The sequence below is a fragment of the Pelophylax lessonae genome (assembly GCF_965119305.1).
Source record: "Pelophylax lessonae genome assembly, chromosome: 11".
In the NCBI taxonomy this organism is placed as follows: domain Eukaryota; kingdom Metazoa; phylum Chordata; class Amphibia; order Anura; family Ranidae; genus Pelophylax; species Pelophylax lessonae.
Genome location: NC_138778.1, coordinates 72,375,629 through 72,395,903, shown reverse-complemented (window position 1 = coordinate 72,395,903; position 20,275 = coordinate 72,375,629). Strand labels below are relative to the sequence as shown.

The window sequence follows — 20,275 nt, the reverse complement described above, 5'->3', positions numbered from 1 at the left end:
GTAAACTCTATATAAAAACAGAATGCAATGATTTACAAATCTCTTAAACACACATTTTTTTCACAATATAAAATAGAAAACATTGGCCTCGTATAGAGCAAGACCAGAGTCGGGTCTTGCTGCATAGATCCCCTTGGTGTTCTGAGGATCTTCCCCCACCTCTTAAAAAACACCCGCTTATAGGGACAACGACTCGTCTGTACTATCAGTTTATCTCTACAGTTAGATGGTCCTCTTTGGAGTCTCCACGGTCCCCATACTGGGTAATCCTTGATTCACTCCAGGTCTCCTTGCAGGACCTTTTAACCCATTGATTGAGTCAGGGCGTTATCAAGCTTTTGCAACGTCGGGAACCTCGTTACAGGCCCTGACGGATCGTAGTGGCCCTTTCTGTCTTGATATCTAGAGAGCATCACAATTACACCATTTTCTACAGACTCTTTCAACCCCTGACAATTTTTGCAGCAAAATGACTACACTTGAAGATTACTGTTCTGAGAATGGCACATTTCTGCTGTTTCAGCAATGTACACCCTTTTAGTCACTCCACACGAGGACTTCCTGCCCCCCCCCCCAACTTTGCAAAACAGGAATTAGACCTGGGTAAAACATTCTCGAAGACACAACGTTCAAATATTACCCAATTTACACGTAAGTGCAGGAAACCAATTTTTAAGATTCTTACCCGGTGGTATAAATATTCCCCGACCACCTCCACTCTCTGTGGGCGATGTCAGGACGAACATGGGACGTTGTTGCCTTTCTTCTGGTCCTGTACTAAGTTGGGAAGTTTCTGAAAGAAGGTCCATATGATTATCCAAAAATGTACTGACTACAGAGTCCCAGAGGATCCAGCATTTTCCTGTTGAGCACTTTCACAATCCCCGCCAAGGTCTACAAGAAATCTAGTCTTCAACACCTTCTGAATGCGGCCAAGACTTGCATTCCCCTCACCTGGAAACAAACACAGCCTTCTACAACTGGTATGTGGTTGAGGAAGGTTGAGGAGCTAAACTAGATGGAGGACCTGGTTTTGACCGCCCGGCAGAAACGAGAGGCCTAAACACACACCTGGAAATATGGAACATGTTTATCTATTCTGAGGAAGGGAAGGCTCCCATTGAGGGGACTTCTACTGGTTGATGGTGCTCTCACATCTCACTGCAGATTGACTAACTCAGAGCCCACTTTTTAGCCCTAAACCTCCCCCCCCCCTCTTTTTTTTTTCTTTTTTCTTTTCTTCTTCTCTCTCTCTCCTTTCTGGTTTTCTTTTCCCTGTCTTTTCGAGAATCTGTAAAAATTTGGCAGTTTTCCATCACTTATAGTGTTATGTTGGAAGTTTCCCTGTTTTGGGATTACTTCCTGGAATTACACTATAACATGCCAGCCTGTTAGCACTAGGGGACGTTTCCCCCTACTCCCTCTACCGGTCCGGTCTACATTACAGCTGATAATTGTCAGTACCTCTTCTTTGTCCTCTTTGACATTAATTTGTTGCAATTTTAACTCATTGTCATTAGATCCTGTGTATATATCCTATTTTGCATGTGTATGTATACTTGGAATCTGCCTTTTTTACAAAAAAAAATTTAAATGTGGGGAAAAAAAACACAAAACACATCAAATAAACTGAGAAAATGTACCATTTTAAGAAAAAATAGAGTAACTTTGAAATTGATGGAGACCAATAAAAGTTGAGACGGGACAAGAAACCTGGCAAAGTACTAACCAGGGAGAGCTGGAAGAACATTTTGCAGCTAATTAGGTTAATTGGCAACATGTCTGTGACATGAGAGTCAGAGTGTCTCAGAAGTAAAGATAAGCAAAGGCTTACCAATCTGTGAAAAGCTGCATCTAAAAATTATTGAACATTTTCAGAATAATGTCCCTCAATGTAAAATTGCAAAGCCTTTAAATAGATCATCTATAGTGCCTAATATTATCAAAAGATATAGAGATCCTGCAGAAATCTCTGAGCACAAGGGGCATGGCCAAAATTCAATATTTGATGTCTGTAATCTTCAGGCCCTCAGAAGGCATTGAATTAAAAACAGCTATGATTCTGTGATGGACATCACTACATGGGCTAAGGAATACTTCCAAAAATCACCATCTGTGATTTTTTGAGCTTGCCCTGCCATCCAAAAATGCAAGTTGAAGCGCTATCATGCAAAGAAGAAACCATATCTTAACATGATCCAGAAAGGCCGCATTCTTCTCTGGGTCAAAGATAATTTAAAATGGTCTGTTGCAAAGCAGAAAACTGTTCTGTAGTCAGACAGATCGAAATTTGACATTCTTTTTTGTCAACCATGGGCTAAAGAGGAGAGGGACCTTCTGGCTAGTTATCAGCATTCAGTTCAAAAAGCCTGCATCTCTGATGATATGGGGGTGCATTAGTGCATATACAGTGGACAGCTCGCATGTCTGGAAAGGCACAATGTGATGGAACGTCCAGCACCCAGCCTAAATGCTTTCGTCAAGATACAATTTCCTCCAGTCTGGACCCAGAAACCAAGTATTATCGCTAAGCTTCCAAGGCTTAGACGACACTAGCTCAGGTTCAAACTGGAACTCTTAATTGAAAATTCACACAGAATATATAGCACACACAATCAGATGAGCCTGATCACATTATCGTATACAATGCAAACTAGACAGGAAAATAATTAACATAGCTAAGGAACAGCCAACATAAACAGTATGCTAATCCACATCTAGTAATTAACAGCTGACAATGATCTAATTAACATGAACTAATTAACGACCAGCCACTTAAACAAGCTGAGGTGCCCAGACCATCCAGCAACAAGCCCACAACCCCTGTATACACAAAGTACATTACATATTATCAAAAGCATTAACACATATCATCCTACAATGGTTCAATAACGAGGTAAAGTAGACAGAGTATTAATCACATCCCCAAGAGATGAGCAGACAGACAAACAATAGGTGACTCAATTAAAATTGGGAATTCACACCTAGGAGGCACACAATGGGGCAAAGACACACAACACTGTAGACAGATTATAGCAGGAGATCCCAGTATCAGGTTGGTTTGAGCTAATGTCTGCTCTGAGTCTCACAGTCTAAATCAGTCATTGCTGGTTTGAGTACAAAGGCCCCAAAGCTGTATTCCGGTCCTAGATTCCCAGAGTCTGTATGTTTCGGGGAGACATGGAACCGAATCCTGAAGCAAGACCACTCCATGGGTCCCCCCAGGCACACAAATCCCAAGAATAGAGCCCCCTCAAAAGCAAGAGCCCATAGTTAGTAGACAAGAGGCTACCCTGCAGTCCCCACAAAAAGCCTCTGTCCTGGTTGGGTTTGTCACTCACCATCAATGCTGAAAGGTATATCCAGGTTTCAGAGCAGCATATGCTCTAATCAAGAGGACATCTTTTTCAGGAAAGGCCTTGCTTATTTTAGCAGGACAATGCTAAACTGCATACTGCATCTATGACAACAACATGGCTTCGTAGTAGTGTGGGTGCTTAGCTGGCCTGCCTGTAGTTCAGATCTTTCACCAATCGAAAATATTTGGCGCATCTTGAAACAACAAATACGACAAAGAAGACCCAGGACTGTTGAGTAGTTAGAATCCTGTATTTGGCCAAGAATGCAAAAATGTTCCTCTCCCAAAACTCCAGCAACTCGTCTCCTCAGTTCCCAGATATTTACAGTGTTGTTAAAAGAAGGCCCTGTCAACATGGCCCTGTCCCAACTTTTTGAGACGTGTTGCTGCCATCAATTTCAAAATGGCATTATTTTTTTTAAATTGTACATTTTCTCCGTTTTCTGTTTTCTACTGTGAATAAAATATAGGTTTATGAGATTTGCAAATCATTGCATTCTGTTTTTATGTAGGTTTTACACAGCATTCAAACTTTTTGGAAGTTGGGGTTGTATATGCAGCTGCTATACATCCTCTTTTCTTTGAGATATTGGGATGCATGTTTATTCAAACAATGGTGGAAACAACCTACAGGTCTGCCCTATTTTTTACTTCATGGTGCTAAAATATGTTATAGACAGATGCTAAAAATATTTTTTTACTAATTTGGGAGTAAAATTATTAATAGTGAGACTTCATTAACTACTTGCCACCCGCCCACCGGTAAATGACGGCGGAGCAGCGCGGCTCTCGTCCTGGGAGGACATCATATGACGGCGCCCCAGAACAGCAGCTCTCGCGTACCCGCGGATGCGCGCAGCACGGCGATTGTGGCTGCGTTGTGGATCCTAGGACATGGCGTGGCCCCGATCCTGGTAAAGAGCCAATGACGTGGCTCTTTACCCATGTGATCAGCTGTGTCCAATCATGTAAATGAGGAAGTGCCATTTATCGGCACTCCTCGCCTCACACTGTCAGAGTGTGTGGCGAGGAGAGACGATCAGCGGCTCCTCCTCAGAGGGTAGTCCAGAACAGGTAATCAGGGCACTGATCATTAGTGCCCTGATTACAGTAAAGAAAAAACAGTGCCCATAAGTGACACCAACCAATGCCCATCAGCGACACCAATCAGTGACCCCAGTCAGTGCCCACAGTGACCTCAATCACTGCCCATTAGTGATGCCAGTCAGTGCCCATCAGGGCCTGCTCATGAGTGCTGCCCATTAGTGCCACCCATCAGTGCCATCCGTCAGTGCCGCCCACCAGTGCTGCCTATCGGTGTCACCTATCAGTGCAGCCTATCAGTGCCCATCAGTGCAGCATATTAGTGCATCCTCATCAGTGCCACCTCATTGGTGCCCATCAGTGCAGCCTATCAGTGCCGCCACATCAGTGAGGGAGAAAAATGACTTATTTTCAAAATTTATTGACAGAAATGTTCAAAATTGTCTTTTTTCTTTTTTTTAGTAAAAAATAAAAAACCCATTGGTTCACAGTTGTCACCATCAGGACACCAGTTTTCAGAAATGCATTGTAAGCATGACATGAAGTGCATGTATGTACACAGGAAGTAACTCCAGGAGACCAACAAAACTGAGATGCAACAAAAGAAAAAAAAGTCTAAAAACAGAATAAAAAAAAAAAAGAATGGGTTTTAGTTACACTTTACAAATACTTCAATTATTCAATTGACAATAGCGTGTTGTTCCTTCAGAACAGCAGAAAAGTGCTGTGTTTATAGATCTGAAAATTCACAGGATGAGTAGGCATGTATATTGTGACTGCCAGAAGGAAAGAAGTTGATGAGTGAAATTTTTGCTGTCTACCATCTACAATATTGCAGCTTACATGCAACTGTACAAAGCAGAAGACTCATTAAGGTTTATTGTTCCTCTACACCACAGGATTGTATTTGGATGCTATTGTAAGGTGCAAGTTAATATCTAATTTCTCTTTCATTCAACGGCGGCTCCTCGTCTTCTTGACTACGTGGGTTATGCTGCCCCCTACAAGAGTAGGACACTAGGCAGGAAAAAACTTGACTACACCTATGGGGCAGTCCCAGGGGGTATACTCCCACTCTCTGCTATAGGTCTTCAGTTTTTTCTGCCTGGTTAGGAGTAAGGAACTAGTTCCTTGCTGGGATCTCTGGTCCTGGCAATTTTTTTTTTTTTAAATGGAATATTTTTTCTCTTTTTTCTCTTATTTGTTCCTGTGAGATCTGCAATCAAGTGCCAGACTGGGCGACGGACTGGATAATCTAGAGCCAGAGGGTCCCCCTAGTCTGGCCACCGAGCGCGTGCAGACCGCAGCTCTGTGCTAGGTCAGCCATGAAATAGCCTTACTGGATGGGGGCTGGCCTGTGAGTTAAACATCTTGTGAGGGTGCATATGAACTGGCTTTGGCCACAGCGTTTCCTCCTGGCCAACAGCACCCACATTACAATAGAGCGGTGGTCTGTCCATAACAGTGCCCACCCTGTTCCTGTTGTGGTAAATAGCTGTCCCCCTCTACCCCTGGAGGGTTTGGGGGTGGATGTGGGCCCCTCCCTGGGATGGTCGGACCCCTGGGCTCCCCTCCCAGTCAGCTTTCCCCCCTTTTTCGGTGGTCCTCTGCAGGCCCCTGCCCACACCCACCCCCTCCCCAGGGTGGACATACCTTTTTAGGTCGAACTGGGGTGTTGAGATAAGGGGGAGCACGCCACCGGCAAACAATTGAACCTTGGGAGGGGGATGGGCCTGGTGGGAGTGCCTGCCAGGGCCCCCCTTTCTGTTGGGATCGTTCTCAAGCTTCTGGGTTCCCCCCTGGCAGCCGCCATTTTCTTGTAGCCTTTTCTACTACAGATCCGCGGCCATGTTTGTGTAGCCTTAGCGGCCATTTGCTTGTGGTTTCCCAGTGAAAATAGCGAGGGCCATGTTTTTAGAACCGGATAGGCGGTGATTCGGGAGTGAGAGCTCCTCCTCGGCCTCTAGTGCTGATCCCTGGATATTCCTCTTCCTGATCGTCGCATGGTGTGCAGTTAGTTCGGTACTGAGTGCCTGACCACTGGTGGTGAGTCTGTTTGTGGGGTTCTCTCTATGCAGTTGCAGCGTTAGTGCTCTGTGCTGGGCCTTGTGGTGCCGCCGACCCAGTGGGGTGTCCCGTGCAGTGTTCTACACTTTTTTGCATGGGTTCCCCTCCCCATTAATGTGTTCCCATCTCAGAGGCTGTTGGGCCCTTCGGGTCCCAACAACTGACGGCGGTCCTGGAGTCCTTGATGTCCAAGGTAGATTTGGTCCTGGAAAAACAGGCTAGCAAAAACGTCCCCCGCCTTCACCTGCTTCTTCTGTCTCACCAGATCCAGAATCTGATTTGGCCGATGCGAGTTACCCTTCGGGGTCTGTGTCCATGCACCCTGTGTTTCCTCAGATAGTGAGGATGATTCCTCTGCTCCTGTAGCCGCGCGTGAAAAGGTGCTAGTGGATGCGCTCATTGAATCAGTGCAGGAAACCTTAAGGATGGAGGATGCGACTAACGCAGCATTGGAGGCACAGGTCACCTTTGGCACCCACAGGTCCTCCAAAGCGGTGAAGGTGTTCCCCTTTCCCACCTTCTTTGACAATATTGTCACAAAACCTTGGAGGTGCCCAAAACGCACCTTTGCAATCTCTAAGCGTTTTGCAATGCGGTACCCCTAGGAGGATCCCCTCCTTAAAAAATGGACGGTTCCTCCTGTAGTGGACATCCTGGTTTCCAGGTTGAATAAAGCCACCGTAATCCCGGTTGAAGAGTCCCCAGTCTTCTCAGATCCGGCTGATAGGAGATCGTATCCCTTGACCTGCCATATGTTCATTATGGCTGGTTTGGCACTTAGGCCGGTATTTACTATTTCCCTGGTTTCGCAAGCTATGACAGAGTGGGCAAAACTTCTACACCAGCACCTGGAGGGGGAACAGCTCCCCCTGCCTTTGCAGAGCTGGCAGATCAGTTGGTCCAAGGGCTACAATTTGTCTGTGATGCCTCTTTGGATGGGGCTCCCTGGATGGGGTGGTCCTGCGGCGCATTATCTGGCTGAAATTCTGGTCTGTGGACCAGGCTTCTAAGAAGGCCTTATCAAATCTTCCATTTGTGGGGGATTACCTGTTTGCAGCTTCCTTGGATGACCTCATCAAAGGGCTCACATGGGGAAAGAGTACTCTTCTTTTTCAGGCTTCCAGGGGTAAGGAGTCCGGTCGCAGACGGGGGCCTTACTTTTTGGCTCACAAGAGGCCTTTTTTGTCCCTCAGGGTCTCAAGACAAGGGATCTAAGCCCTTCAGAGCCTCCGCCGGGGGTTCTAAGAGGACCTGGTCTGGCGAGCCACGAGCGGGTTCTGCCAGACCTGCGGACAAGGCTTTCTTCGCATTAAGGGGCGCCCTCATCTGTATCTGGGGTAATGTCTTCATTGGTTTCCGGATCCGTGGATCTCCCTGATAAAGGACAAGTGGGTTCACAAAGTCATTTGCTACGGCTACAAGATCGAGTTTTGATCATATCTTCCAGACAGGTTCTTCCAACCTGCACTTGTCCCCAGATCACTTATGGGATCTCTTTGGGGCGGTCCAAGACTTGTTACTTTTTCGCTTTTGTGCGCAGGGTCTACTCTATGACTGCTCTGTTGGAAAACTCTGGGATTACTCTGCGAACTCTGCGAACAACAAGCCTGGACTATCTGTGTCTGACTCTGGACTCGGCCTCAGCCAGAGTGTTTCTTCCTCTGGAAAAACTTCAGAAATTGCAGGAGGCAATTGAGCTTCCGCTGTCCAGCAGATGGTCATCTCTTTGGTCTTGCATGCGGGTACTGGGCCTGATGGTGTCTACCTTCGAGGCCCAGTTCCACACAAGATCTCTGCAAAAAGAGATTCTGTTGAAATAGAACAAGAATCCTCAGTTTCTAGACAATCGGATACTGTTGAGCCGGAGTATGCGGGGGTCCCTGGTTTGGTGGCTTCATTCTCCGGCACTTCGTCAGGGCAAATAGTTTCGTCCCCTGTACTAGACGGTCGTCACCATGGACACCACCCTGTCTGGGTGGGGAGGCATCCTCGGCACAGGATGTGCTCCTGGGGTCAGGAATCTGGAAGAGTTTAGGCTACCGATCAATGTACTGAAACTCAGAACGATCAGACTCTGGATCATTGGACATGTCGTCTCCAGGGGTGTCCGGTACCAATTCAATCAGACGATGCCAGGGCCGTGGTCTATGTCAATCACCAAGGGGGCACGATAAGTGTCCTGGCAGCTCAGTATCGTCTGATTTACGCTTTTCCTCCTCTCAAGCTTCTGCCGAGACTCCTGTGCCGAATCGAGGCAGAAAGGATTCTGGTTGTCCTAGTGGCTCCAAACTGGCCTTGCCGGTCTTGGTACACCAATCTGGTACGGCTGGTTGCTGATGCTCCTTGGATACTTCCTCTCAGGGAAGATCTGTTGTTACGAGGGCCAATCTTCCATCCTGAATGATAAAGAGAGAATGACCAGCGCTACGGACTGTAATATATGAAGGGAGTGTGAAATAAAAGGTGTAAGCTGCCACCAATCAACCCTTAAGTGCAAGGGTGAAAGTGAAAAAATAATAAAGTGTGACGATTGGTATTGGCGCTACCTTAAGGTGATAGAAAGTATAATGCCACAAACTGGCGTGAGTGAAAATAATAAAGGAAGTTAAGTAACCCACAAATTGCAAAGTGTCACCGATTATTGTGGGTGAAAAACTCTTTAAGAAATAATATATAAACAATGTGTTTATTCAAAATATCCAGAATCAAATCAACAACCAATATGGTGATCAGTGTAAATAACAAAATTTAAATGGTAAAATTGTGATAGGTGTTAAATAAAAATGGGTCCCACAACCACAAACGTATTATCAGGTTACAATTGCCTGATATATGTGCCACACATAATGTGATTGAGTGATCGATAATGCTGTTTATGTAGAGTCCAAAAACGACCACTAGGTGGCGCTTTGAATGATACGACCTGTACAGCGATATGGAGGGGGTCTCCTCTCCGTTGCGGGGGAGCAGCTTCGAGCCGGTGATGGTTGCCCTAGGTGCTCACACAAAGAGAAGGCCCCATAGTGAATGAACAATCCGTATAATAATACAAAAAAGGCGCAGTACACTCACTGGTTACGATGATCAGGATCAGAAGAACGGTGCGCGCCGGGATGCTTCCGCGTTCCACGGCCGACAACCGGAAGAGACGTTAGACGTACGTGACTCTGCCCTACGCGTTTTGTCAGAGGGACGTCAACTGAGTCGGCCGCTCCAGTTGATGTCCCTCTGACGAAACGCGTAGGGTGGAGTCACGTACGTCTAACGTCACTTCCGGTTGTCGGCCGTGGAACGTGGAAGCATCCCGGCGCGCACCGTTCTTCTGATCCTGATCATCGTAACCAGTGAGTGTACTGCGCCTTTTTTGTATTATTATACGGATTGTTCATTCACTATGGGGCCTTCTCTTTGTGTGAGCACCTAGGGCAACCATCACCGGCTCGAAGCTGCTCCCCCGCAACGGAGAGGAGACCCCCTCCATATCGCTGTACAGGTCGTATCATTCAAAGCGCCACCTAGTGGTCGTTTTTGGACTCTACATAAACAGCATTATCGATCACTCAATCACATTATGTGTGGCACATATATCAGGCAATTGTAACCTGATAATACGTTTGTGGTTGTGGGACCCATTTTTATTTAACACCTATCACAATTTTACCATTTAAATTTTGTTATTTACACTGATCACCATATTGGTTGTTGATTTGATTCTGGATATTTTGAATAAACACATTGTTTATATATTATTTCTTAAAGAGTTTTTCACCCACAATAATCGGTGACCCTTTGCAATTTGTGGGTTACTTAACTTCCTTTATTATTTTCACTCACGCCAGTTTGTGGCATTATACTTTCTATCACCTTAAGGTAGCGCCAATACCAATCGTCACACTTTATTATTTTTTCAATCTTCCATCCTGCTTTACAGTCGCTGGCTTTGATGGCTTGACTGTTGATAGCTACAGTCAGGTCCATAAATATTGGGACATCGACACAATTCTAATCTTTTTGGCTCTATATACCACCACAATGGATTTTAAATGAAACAAACAAGATGTGCTTTAATTGCAGACTTTCAGCTTTAATTTGAGGGTATTTACATCCAAATAAGGTTAACGGTTCCCTCTATGGATTTGGGTTTTTTCTTCTGACAGTGCTTATAACAAAACGGAATACCTATAGCAAAGTGTGGGAGTATACCCCCTGGGACTGCCCCATAGGCGTATTCCAGTTTATTCCTGCCTAATGTCCTACTTCTGTAGGGGGCAGCATAACCCACATTATCAAGAAGACGAGGAGCTGTTTCTGTCAATGAACAAAAGAGAAATGGATTTTACGCTAAAAATCTAATTTTTCATATCTAATTTAACTGAACTGATAGAATAATATGTATATGTAAAATGTAGTATCAGTGTATTATACAAGCAGTTGCCATTGACATGTATGCTTTCTTTTTTCCATCCTGCTGTATTTCAATTTCCTAGGTATTTCAGAGAAGTTCTGGCTCCCTCTTTATTCCTCAGTTTTATAGTGAACAAACCACAGCATCCAATGTGGTGCCTCGTCCAGCACAGCTGTGGTCCAATGAGGCCACCATAGAACATGGAGGATGGAAGGTAACAGCTTGTGTCCTGGGCAGCCTGGCCCAGTGTGCTGTGCACTTCTCACCATCTACTTCTTCACCTTAACTCCTCCTATTAAAACTTTGTTAATCAACTAATGCCTCACTTCCTCTCTCCTTCACTTCACCGAGAGTATCAACTTAGCCTACTAAGTCTACTAATGCCTTAGAGCACAGTAAGAGCCCTAATGCCTGTCACGCCTGTGCACATCTTCAGAACAGTCATGAGGGATCACATAACTGCATGTCTACCCCCATACTGAAAACTTCTCACTGCTAACAGTGAAGTGATAGCATGAACTAAATGTTAAAAGGTTAAACTACAATCTGGAATTGGTTCCATGATTTCCTGAACCCCTTTTGATATGTTACAAAGATATCCTTTCAGGGCTGTTGTGGCTGAAGTCAAAATACACAAAGTTCAATATAATTTGTAATGACCTCAAAAACATCCTAATTAACGTACATATTCTTCAGTATTGTTAACTCTAATCGGCAGACAGATGAAAAACTTGAAATAATTTATGCGTGTATTTACTAAAAATATATTTTTTCATAGAGCTAGCCTCTAGTACCTGAAAAGGTCTTTATTTCAACCTCTTGTTAGGGCATGCAAAGCAACATTAAGGCTGCATTCACACGTCAGCGTATGGATTGCGGGCAGAATCGCCGCGATTCCGCCCGCGATTCGGAGATCATTGCAAATCGCGGGACACCTGTGCGTTGCCTGTGATTCGCAATAGCACCCCAAACGCTGAGCGATGTTGCCGCGATTTCCGCCTGCCGAATCGCGGTAAAATCGCGCAAAAAAAATCCCGGGATGCAATACGCTCCAAAGAAGCTCTTGTACTTTTTTGGGCGCAATGTGTCCTGCGATTTTTTTTGCGCGATGTTATTACGATTCGGCAGGCGGAAATCACGGCAACATCGCTCAGCGTTTGGGGTGCTATTGCAAATCACAGGCAACGCACAGGTGTCCCGCGATTTGCAATGAGCTCCGGATCGCGGGCGGAATCGCGGCGATTCTGCCCGTGATCCATACGCTGACATGTGAATGCAGCCTTAGAGGGAGGGCATCACTGTGAGCCAGTCAGGAGGAGAGAGTACAGGGATGACTTCAACAATGTGCTGCTGATTTTTCAGTTTCTAAACAGCAGATTGGTTTGTCTCCTGTACAGAACTGTATTGGTTAGCACAGTTAAATCTGCAAATGAATCCAAGACCTGGCTGTGCTGTCTGCCAGGGGTGCATGGAAAGGACAACTGGCCTAAACAACTGGAAACTAGCTGGGCTACTTCAGTAAACATCTAAAATGACTGCAAATGTTAGGTTAATGCTGAAGATATTATTTAAATATATTTCTTTTTAAAGTTGTGATATCAGAGAAAATTATAGTAAAACAATTGTATTAAAAACAAATAATGATAAACTGTGCATGTCAACTAATATCCACAAATACATGTAATTAAACTAATATCCACAAATACATGCAAAAAACAGTAGTATATATTCCTAAAAGAAAGTATGATGATATATAGAGCTGGGAGTATAGTTACAAGAGACTGTGTTGTATTCAGTGAATCCTTAAAGGCCTGATTTTACCCATAGACTTACAGTGAGATGATAGGAACGGAAAAGCACTGTTACTATGCAATAGTATTTAGAAGGAATAACAACAAAGTAAAGGAGTCTGTGTCTATGTACATAAAAACTATATTAACATTTATTATTAATTTAATAATCAGATTACTTCACTTATCCTGTGGAGTGTCCAATCAAGGGGGCTGCATTCTTGGTTGTTCATCTTGGAGGTATAGCGGAAGTTTGTTGAAAAAGTTCATGCATTTTGAGATAGGTTGGTCACTAGGGAGGTTGTAGTAAGGCCTTGTACTACAGCTACTGTATAGCAAAATGAGTGTTTGTGGCTGAGGGTCTTCTTAGTAACCAGTCCATCTAAGAGCATCAGGTTGCATAACCAACCAGGATCTTAGCTCATCTTCCCTGTTCCTGAACAATATAAAAAAAAAAAAAAAACACGATGAGTGTTACCATTGATGCAGTTCCTATGTTTTACAATAAAATACCCTTGTATGGATTCATTTTGTAACATATTACATAAAAACTATTTTTTTTAGCTTTACTTGGTTTAAAGTATAAGCTGTTTCCTCTACTGATTTTTTTTGAGCAATCTTAGAGCATTCTTTTGGAAAGTTTTTTTTTTTTTTTATAACAGGACTAATAAAGGGAGCAGCTAAGTGATGTGCCCACAGAGAGCATATGCTACACAAGCTCATGTTAGGTTTTACCAATAACTTATTTGGAAATGTATATCTCAAATTAGATGTCAGGTGGTTTTTGCAAGTCTTCCACTTCACTCTACATTCTTTTGTTTAAATAGTCAGAATTCTTCTCACTTGCTGTCTCATGGTCCAGAAATAAAGCAGGAGTCTCAACTGTTTCCATTCATACTATGCATTCTGTTGATTTTCCCTCTCTGTCTTGGACTGTACACGTATTTGTTTCTCTTGGCTGTTTGGACCTCAAAAGACTGTCTTCTAACTAACAACACAAGAATCCTCATCAAGAGTTTGAAGCACTGGCAGTTCATCCCTCTTGGTTATGGAAGTCATTTTCACTTGTCTAACCTTCTTCTTCACAATGTGAAGCTGCACCTCCCTTGCTCTCCTTTCTTCTTCGCTGGATATGCACTCATTTATTTCCATGTTAACAAGAAAGAAATTATCAGACACAAATGTTCAAAGGTACAAGCCCTGTCCTGCTAGGCTGTACAACTTGCCAGGAAACCTGAAACATCTCTGCTAATTTAGATTCATCTATGTCCCTTCAGATCTAGGTAAGTTGGAATTATTGGTGTTCACAATGGGTTGTGTTAAAATCCAAGAGAAGTGATAGTCGTTAGCATTTTACCTGGTAGTATTTAGATACTGTTACATACATTGGGTATTGTTACATGACCAGTACCTGAGCAAGTACATAAACCTAAACTGACATATTTAGGCTCGATAAGTTTGTGCCTCGTTGTCCCTTGGCATACCCCAAGATTTTTTTAAATAGTCTTATTGGCTGCCCATCATAACAAGCTAAATGAAGCTGGACTCTTTAAAACTGTAGGATGTCCTGAGCTTTATGACCAATGTAAGAATGTGCACCCATTTTGTACAGTATATTCTCACAGGCATGGCCCAAGCCTTGATGTTTCAGCCTTCATACTCTTCCGACCTTTTATAAAGCGCTAATTTTCTTTATGACTTGCTCAAAATGTTCTATTTGATACACTGAAATATAACAAACATTAACTGACATGTATTAAAACCTTTTACCATTTAAAAAGTCCTTACTATACTAATGCATGTTAGCTGTCTTCGATAACGATCATGATAACTAAGGATTATCATGGACTATAGACAGATATTTGTGAAACTGCCTTCACTCCTTCTATTACCTACATTTCAAATGAATTTGCTGATTTCTTTTTAGTTAAACATTTCAGTATTGTCATTGCTGTAAAGCCTTATATTAACTGGTGGCATCAGTTTTATTGTATACATTTTATTTAGAAAACAATTATTCTGTCTCCTCTCTAGGAATCATCTGATCCTTCTTTAGTCAGCAGAAAATTCTCCTTACCACAAATTATACTATCAGAGTGGAATTCCAATCAGATGTTATCTGTAGGAGTTGATAATCCTACATGTGGCAATCATGTTTCCATACCAGGCAGTTATGATGCAAGTGAAAGTTTATCAGAGAAAGTGTCAGAATGGTCATACTCAAGAGTAACTGACCATGGAGAGATTAATGCTGGAGATCAGTGTAGAATACATCTGTCCTGGACAGGTGATCTAAATTCCATGGACAGCCCTGTTGCATACAATTTGGACTCCCAGAATTCAAATCTGCACCAGACAGACTCGGGCACTGTAGGCTTTCTAATCACAAATGATAGCATGGTTTCATTGGAATCAGAAGACAAAACAAATTTAGAAGAAAGTGGTCAAATGTTTTTAATGAACACAAAATCTTTGGGAGCCACGTATAATGAAACGTTAACAAAAAACACCAGTGATCAAACTAAAAATGAATATAAGCAGTTACTGGACAATACACGGAGCGAAACAGTGGGATCCAAAGGACTGGATAAAGTTCAAGATGTACAAAAAATGATTCATGAGAAAAATGAAAAGTTTTTGGAAAGTATTACGCACAAATGTATACCTGAAAGCAATATTAACAAACATCAAAAGGTACACGAGCTATTACAGTCAATAACTCCGGTGCCAAAACCAAGGCAACTACAAAAAGAAAAAGAAACAAAGTCCACAAGTTCAAAGAATCTACTTTCTAAACAATACAACATAGCCCTGTCACATACCATACAAGTCCCTTCCAATCTTAAGGTCATTGATGTTCAGAAGATGATTAATTCTCATTCTGAATCAAAGAACAGTTCTTTGGATGTATTACACAATAGTGTAAGTGAGGACAATAGTAACAGGACTTGGAAGAGCATGGACATTTGTAATCACACATATAAATGCTTGGATAGTCTGGAGGAGAGTATTAGAGAACTTGAGCTTACCATAAGTGAATTCCCATTCCAGTCTTCTGTCCCTGAGCAAAATGCTCAACATGAAATTCAGGAGCACACTGACAGTGGGTTTGATATGAAGCAAGAGAAACATGATTTACCCCATGTGAATGAGAATGTATCGGTTGTAAAAGCTTTTCCCAGCAAAAGTAGTAAAGACCTGGATATCAATGGATCAGCCAGAACGAAACCACCTTTGCTACCAAAACCTCAGATCTCGAAGGTTTCATAATTGTTTACTTTACCATCCTATGTGCTCTGCATGATGAAAACTACCTGGTCTGATTGGGATTATTGTATAAAATTTTATTTATTTTTTTTTAATCTACAACCTCTCGCCTAAATTTAATGTAACATTTTGTAGGTACACGAGGTTTATTTATGCCTAGTAAATTTTGTAGGTGTAGCTATCTTAAGCCAAGTGTATTTGGCACTGCTCCTAACTACACAGTGACGGAAATGGTCAATTTTTATTCAAAAAACCTATCCAACATCCTGATGTTATGGCCTAAGGGAATCATTTAGCATATCAGTAAACCTCTTCTAAAATGTTCTTATTAAAAAATGTAAAATTTATTAAAAGTGAAAAAGAAAAAAAACATCTGACCCTGAACTGAACACGTAGCCTTAAAGTTGAACTGCAAACAGATATAACATATGCACGTTATTGGAACCCTGTATTCATTGATTCATCAGTTTAGTAAATGCTGTAGGTTTAGCTATGGTAAACCAGGCAGTGTGTTTGTCTCTGCTCCTAACTACACAGTGTCTGAAATGACTGATTAAAAAAAATCTAACATCTTGATATGCCCTAAGGGAATGATTTACCAGACCAGTAAAAGTCTTCTAAAAATTCTTTAAAAAGAACAATTAATAATACAGAAAGAAAAAAATAAATAAAACCATTATCTCAAATGAGTTTAACATTGAATATGTAGCCTTTAAGTTGATAGAGTTTTGTATTCTGTAATACATCCTTAAATGTATTTTAGTAATGAAAGTGCCTAAAGTTGACTTGGTATCAGCTTTTTTCAGACCCAGTAAGGAGTAAAGGGGAGAGAGCAAAGTGACAGAGATGAGCTTATTAGTTTGATGCTTTTTATCTCACAGTCTAGTCACAGAGTGGTGGTGAGAAGGGGACCTCTAACTCTTGCTGAACTTCACTAGGCAGTGTGGTGTGGCAGAGCTGTGTAAATCTCTAAACTGATTGAAAGATATACAAACCCTTTTGCTCCCTTATATTCATCTGTTTGCCAAGTGTTCAGTTTTAACTTAAGTTTGTGTAATTATCATTGCCTTACAGCTGAACCACAAACAGATAAAAATAAAATGCAAATTAAAGTAGCTCTGTAATGTAAACGATCAATCGACACTGGAAATAAAGACTGATAGTACCACAGAGGAAAACAAAACAGAAACATATTAATAGGGCTTTTAGCCTTTAACAAAAAAACACAGATAACACATACAACAGCTTCTCAGACTACAAGAGCTAGGTGGTGCACATCAAGTTACGCACTGTGGTGGAACAGGAAGGTAAGTACAGAATCTGGAGACCATAGATGGAAGTAATAGGAATTTTGTGCAGTATATATGGTGGTAGGAATTGGCCACACCTTTTCCTCAACTTTGGGAACAATTGGTCTTTTCCAGAAATAAGCAGGACCATGTGTGTTAGAGAAAAGCTGCATGCAGGTTGTGATTGAACATGGCTGTAGGTCTGAGTAGACCCAGTGCGTTCTTACATCTAGCCAGGCGCTTAAATAACTTTTGCTGTTTAGAGACTTACTCCCACGAGGAAGCCTCTTTTTTTTTTTTTTTTGTTTTCTGCAATGACAAATAAATATAAATAGGGAGAGATTTTAAAGACACTTTGGCACCTGAATTACCTCTCTGCTTGAATCTGATCGTCCGTAATTGGTGGAGGATGCAGGCACTTGCTCTGATGATCCCAGCTGAAGACCAAGTTTGGTTGTTGAGGTCTGTGTGACCATGTGTTAAAGTGCCATTAAGCTAAGAAATGCAAAAAGCATGCATCAGCAGTGATTTAAATAGATAGTGTAACATTTTGCTGAATCTTTAAAACTGCTTTCTGTGTCCTGGGAGAGGCAACAGTAGCCACGGCGATCTTTCTGACTACAGACTGTGTTGTTTGAAGGTGCAGACACCTCAATCTGTACCCCTTAAAGGCACAGTGCACTGCTATGTAAGTTTTAAAAAGGCAGCACAAAGGACTTGGTAAAGGCATTACTCCAATCTGATGCTGCACAGCAACAAGACTTATCAGCAGAACCTGGCACAGCAGCAAAAAAATCCTGACACAACAAAAAATCAATAGACTGTTGGCTGCCCAGCAACAGCAGACAAGTGAAAATCAGCAACAGACGAATGCAGCTGAGCAAAAAACTTATTGACTGTTGGTAGCCAGGCTGGTGAGCACTGAGGCTCAGGTAGACAGATAAAAACCGCAATCTGTGTGTAGTTTAACAGATTTATTGTGGTGAAAAGACAAATGGCATTTGTGAGAGTTAAAATCAGGCTCATCACATAGTATGGGCTTCAGATGGATGATCTCACAACAGCAGGGAACCTCAGACCAAGATAGGAGTACTGGGTAGATATATCTGCAGGACCAAGAGAACACACCAGGGGGCACTAAACTAAGTGCAGCATTAATAGTATGGTATTCAGCAATACTTGTAAATTAGCAACTCACCTGGGAAGAAGAAATGGCACTTTTTGTATGTAATCTGTGAGTGGTCAGCTTAGTTATCTGGGATGGAGAGCCTCTTCTTACAACTTGGAGCCTGGAAAGTCCGGACGTTAGGCTGGAAGACAGCTTAGATGAGGAAGTAATATACACCATTATTACGGAGGCTCAGTTAACTGCTTTAACTCAAGTAGTAGAGAGAGATCTATAGGTCTTTGCAAAAGTGATGCAGCAGCTGCCAAACTAGACATCAGGCATTTCCACTGTTTTCCCCGGGGACCTATTCAGGCAAAGTAAGCCAACTCCTATAAAGAATGACAACCCAAGAAGATGAGGAGACCGTTTTATGTATTTCTGAGAGGACGGCAAAAGAGCAGACCTGGCCCAAGGAATGCTGTACAGTACTTACTGCACCATTGTAAGTGGGAATCTCCCTAAAGGCATACTTCAACATGGCACCTAATACCACGCAAGACTATATTACATTAAACACAGAGATCTTGCGACATCCAGAAGTCACAACTTTAGTGAGAGTGCACAGTTAGTACTAAAAGGTGAATAGTGCTCCCCACTCCTAATTGAGAGTATGAAATCAAATAAACCTGGTCAAATGTTGGCTGCAGTCTGAAGTATTTATAGGGCCACAAATTGTGGAGAGGGTCAATATCGCCTGATTCCTGGGGGCTCTACCTCCAGAACTGTGGTAGTGGGTGGACCAAGCTGATCTAAAATAGGTTGATCAACTGGTGGAGCGCTCTCAAATTCCTAACAAGAGGCTGCCTCCACTAGCAACCAGTTCAAAACCAATGTCACAGCTGGTAAAGCCCAAAGGGGAGGCAGAGAGGCTGGCATTGGTCCAAGAGCTGCCTCCTGTTTGAAGGCCCTATCTGGAAAACACAGGTGGAAGATGTTGCTGGTAATGAAACACTGTGATGATCCAGAAGCAGTAGAAAGAGTGTTTGCGGAATGAGAACTCTGGATTGAAAAGCTACTTGCAGTTCATTATGGTCCTCATTGTTTAGTTCCAATCTTTAGGGCACTTCTGGGATACAATGATGACTAAAATCATAATTTTAGTCATCCTTGTAGCATTTGGAAAATAATATTTCTTCTCACAATACTTGCAGATTAAGCTTTGCTCTCAGCAGAAATTGTACTGTGGAAAGGTTTCCAAATTCAGGATGTTAGTCTCAGATGATGTTAGCTAGGAGGAAAAAAATAATAATTTACTGACTAAAACTTTATGCTATGATGGTGTAGAACATTAATAGGGATTTAAAAGTTATAAAGATAAACTAATTTGTCAGACAAATTTACACTCTTAAATGTCAGTTAAGGCCAAGATGGAGTCCAAAAGCAAGTTGAACCAGACCCTTTATCCCGCAGTGCTCCCTAGTGGCAGAAATGCATATTTCTCTAGTTTGAGAACTGCATTGAGATGTACAGTATTACCTAAATCCTTTTCCAGAATTTGCTTGTCTTCAGCTGACCCTGAGAAAACTTGCAATAGTATAACACTTTATATAAAGTCTCAAATCTTTAAGATCTTCGTCTTATATAGTTGAAATATCATGTCATGGATAAATGATTTAGCATTGTAAAATAACATATTTCACACTTTTTTTTTACATTTTTCCAAAAAAAAAAAAAAAACAGCTTTGGGGAAAAAAAAACGGAGAACTGTTTTTTTTTCCAGTTTTTCCGTTTTTTTGGGGGTTTTTATCAGGCGTTCCCATCTCTATAATCAGGACAACTTTGGAACTGCTCAGTTATGTGATTCCACTCTTGCAGAAGCCTGGGAAGTTGACAAGGTAAACTATGGGAGATTAGTAGCTCCTGAGTTTGAGAATGTTTTTTCCTCAT

The 20,275-nt window shown here is 42.3% G+C and overlaps 1 protein-coding gene across 10 annotated transcripts in view; it reads left to right on the top strand.

Moving 5' to 3' along the window:
* Positions 1 to 20,275, top strand: part of SRCIN1 (SRC kinase signaling inhibitor 1) — a gene marked incomplete at its 3' end in the record, with an annotated part of 894,005 nt that overhangs the window by 858,330 nt on the left and 15,400 nt on the right. For 4 of the 10 annotated variants that reach the window (XM_082272506.1, XM_082272509.1, XM_082272508.1 and 1 more), the window contains 2 exons: positions 10,957 to 11,088; positions 14,699 to 15,934. The exons of 2 other annotated variants lie outside the window; for them this stretch is intronic. In XM_082272506.1, the coding sequence (XP_082128632.1) occupies positions 10,957 to 11,088; positions 14,699 to 15,934 (1,368 nt within the window). Of the gene's footprint in view, positions 1 to 10,956; positions 11,089 to 14,698; positions 15,935 to 20,275 lie in introns of those variants that run through there. 4 more of the 10 variants (XM_082272513.1, XM_082272514.1, XM_082272511.1 and 1 more) reach the window with 1 other exon arrangement.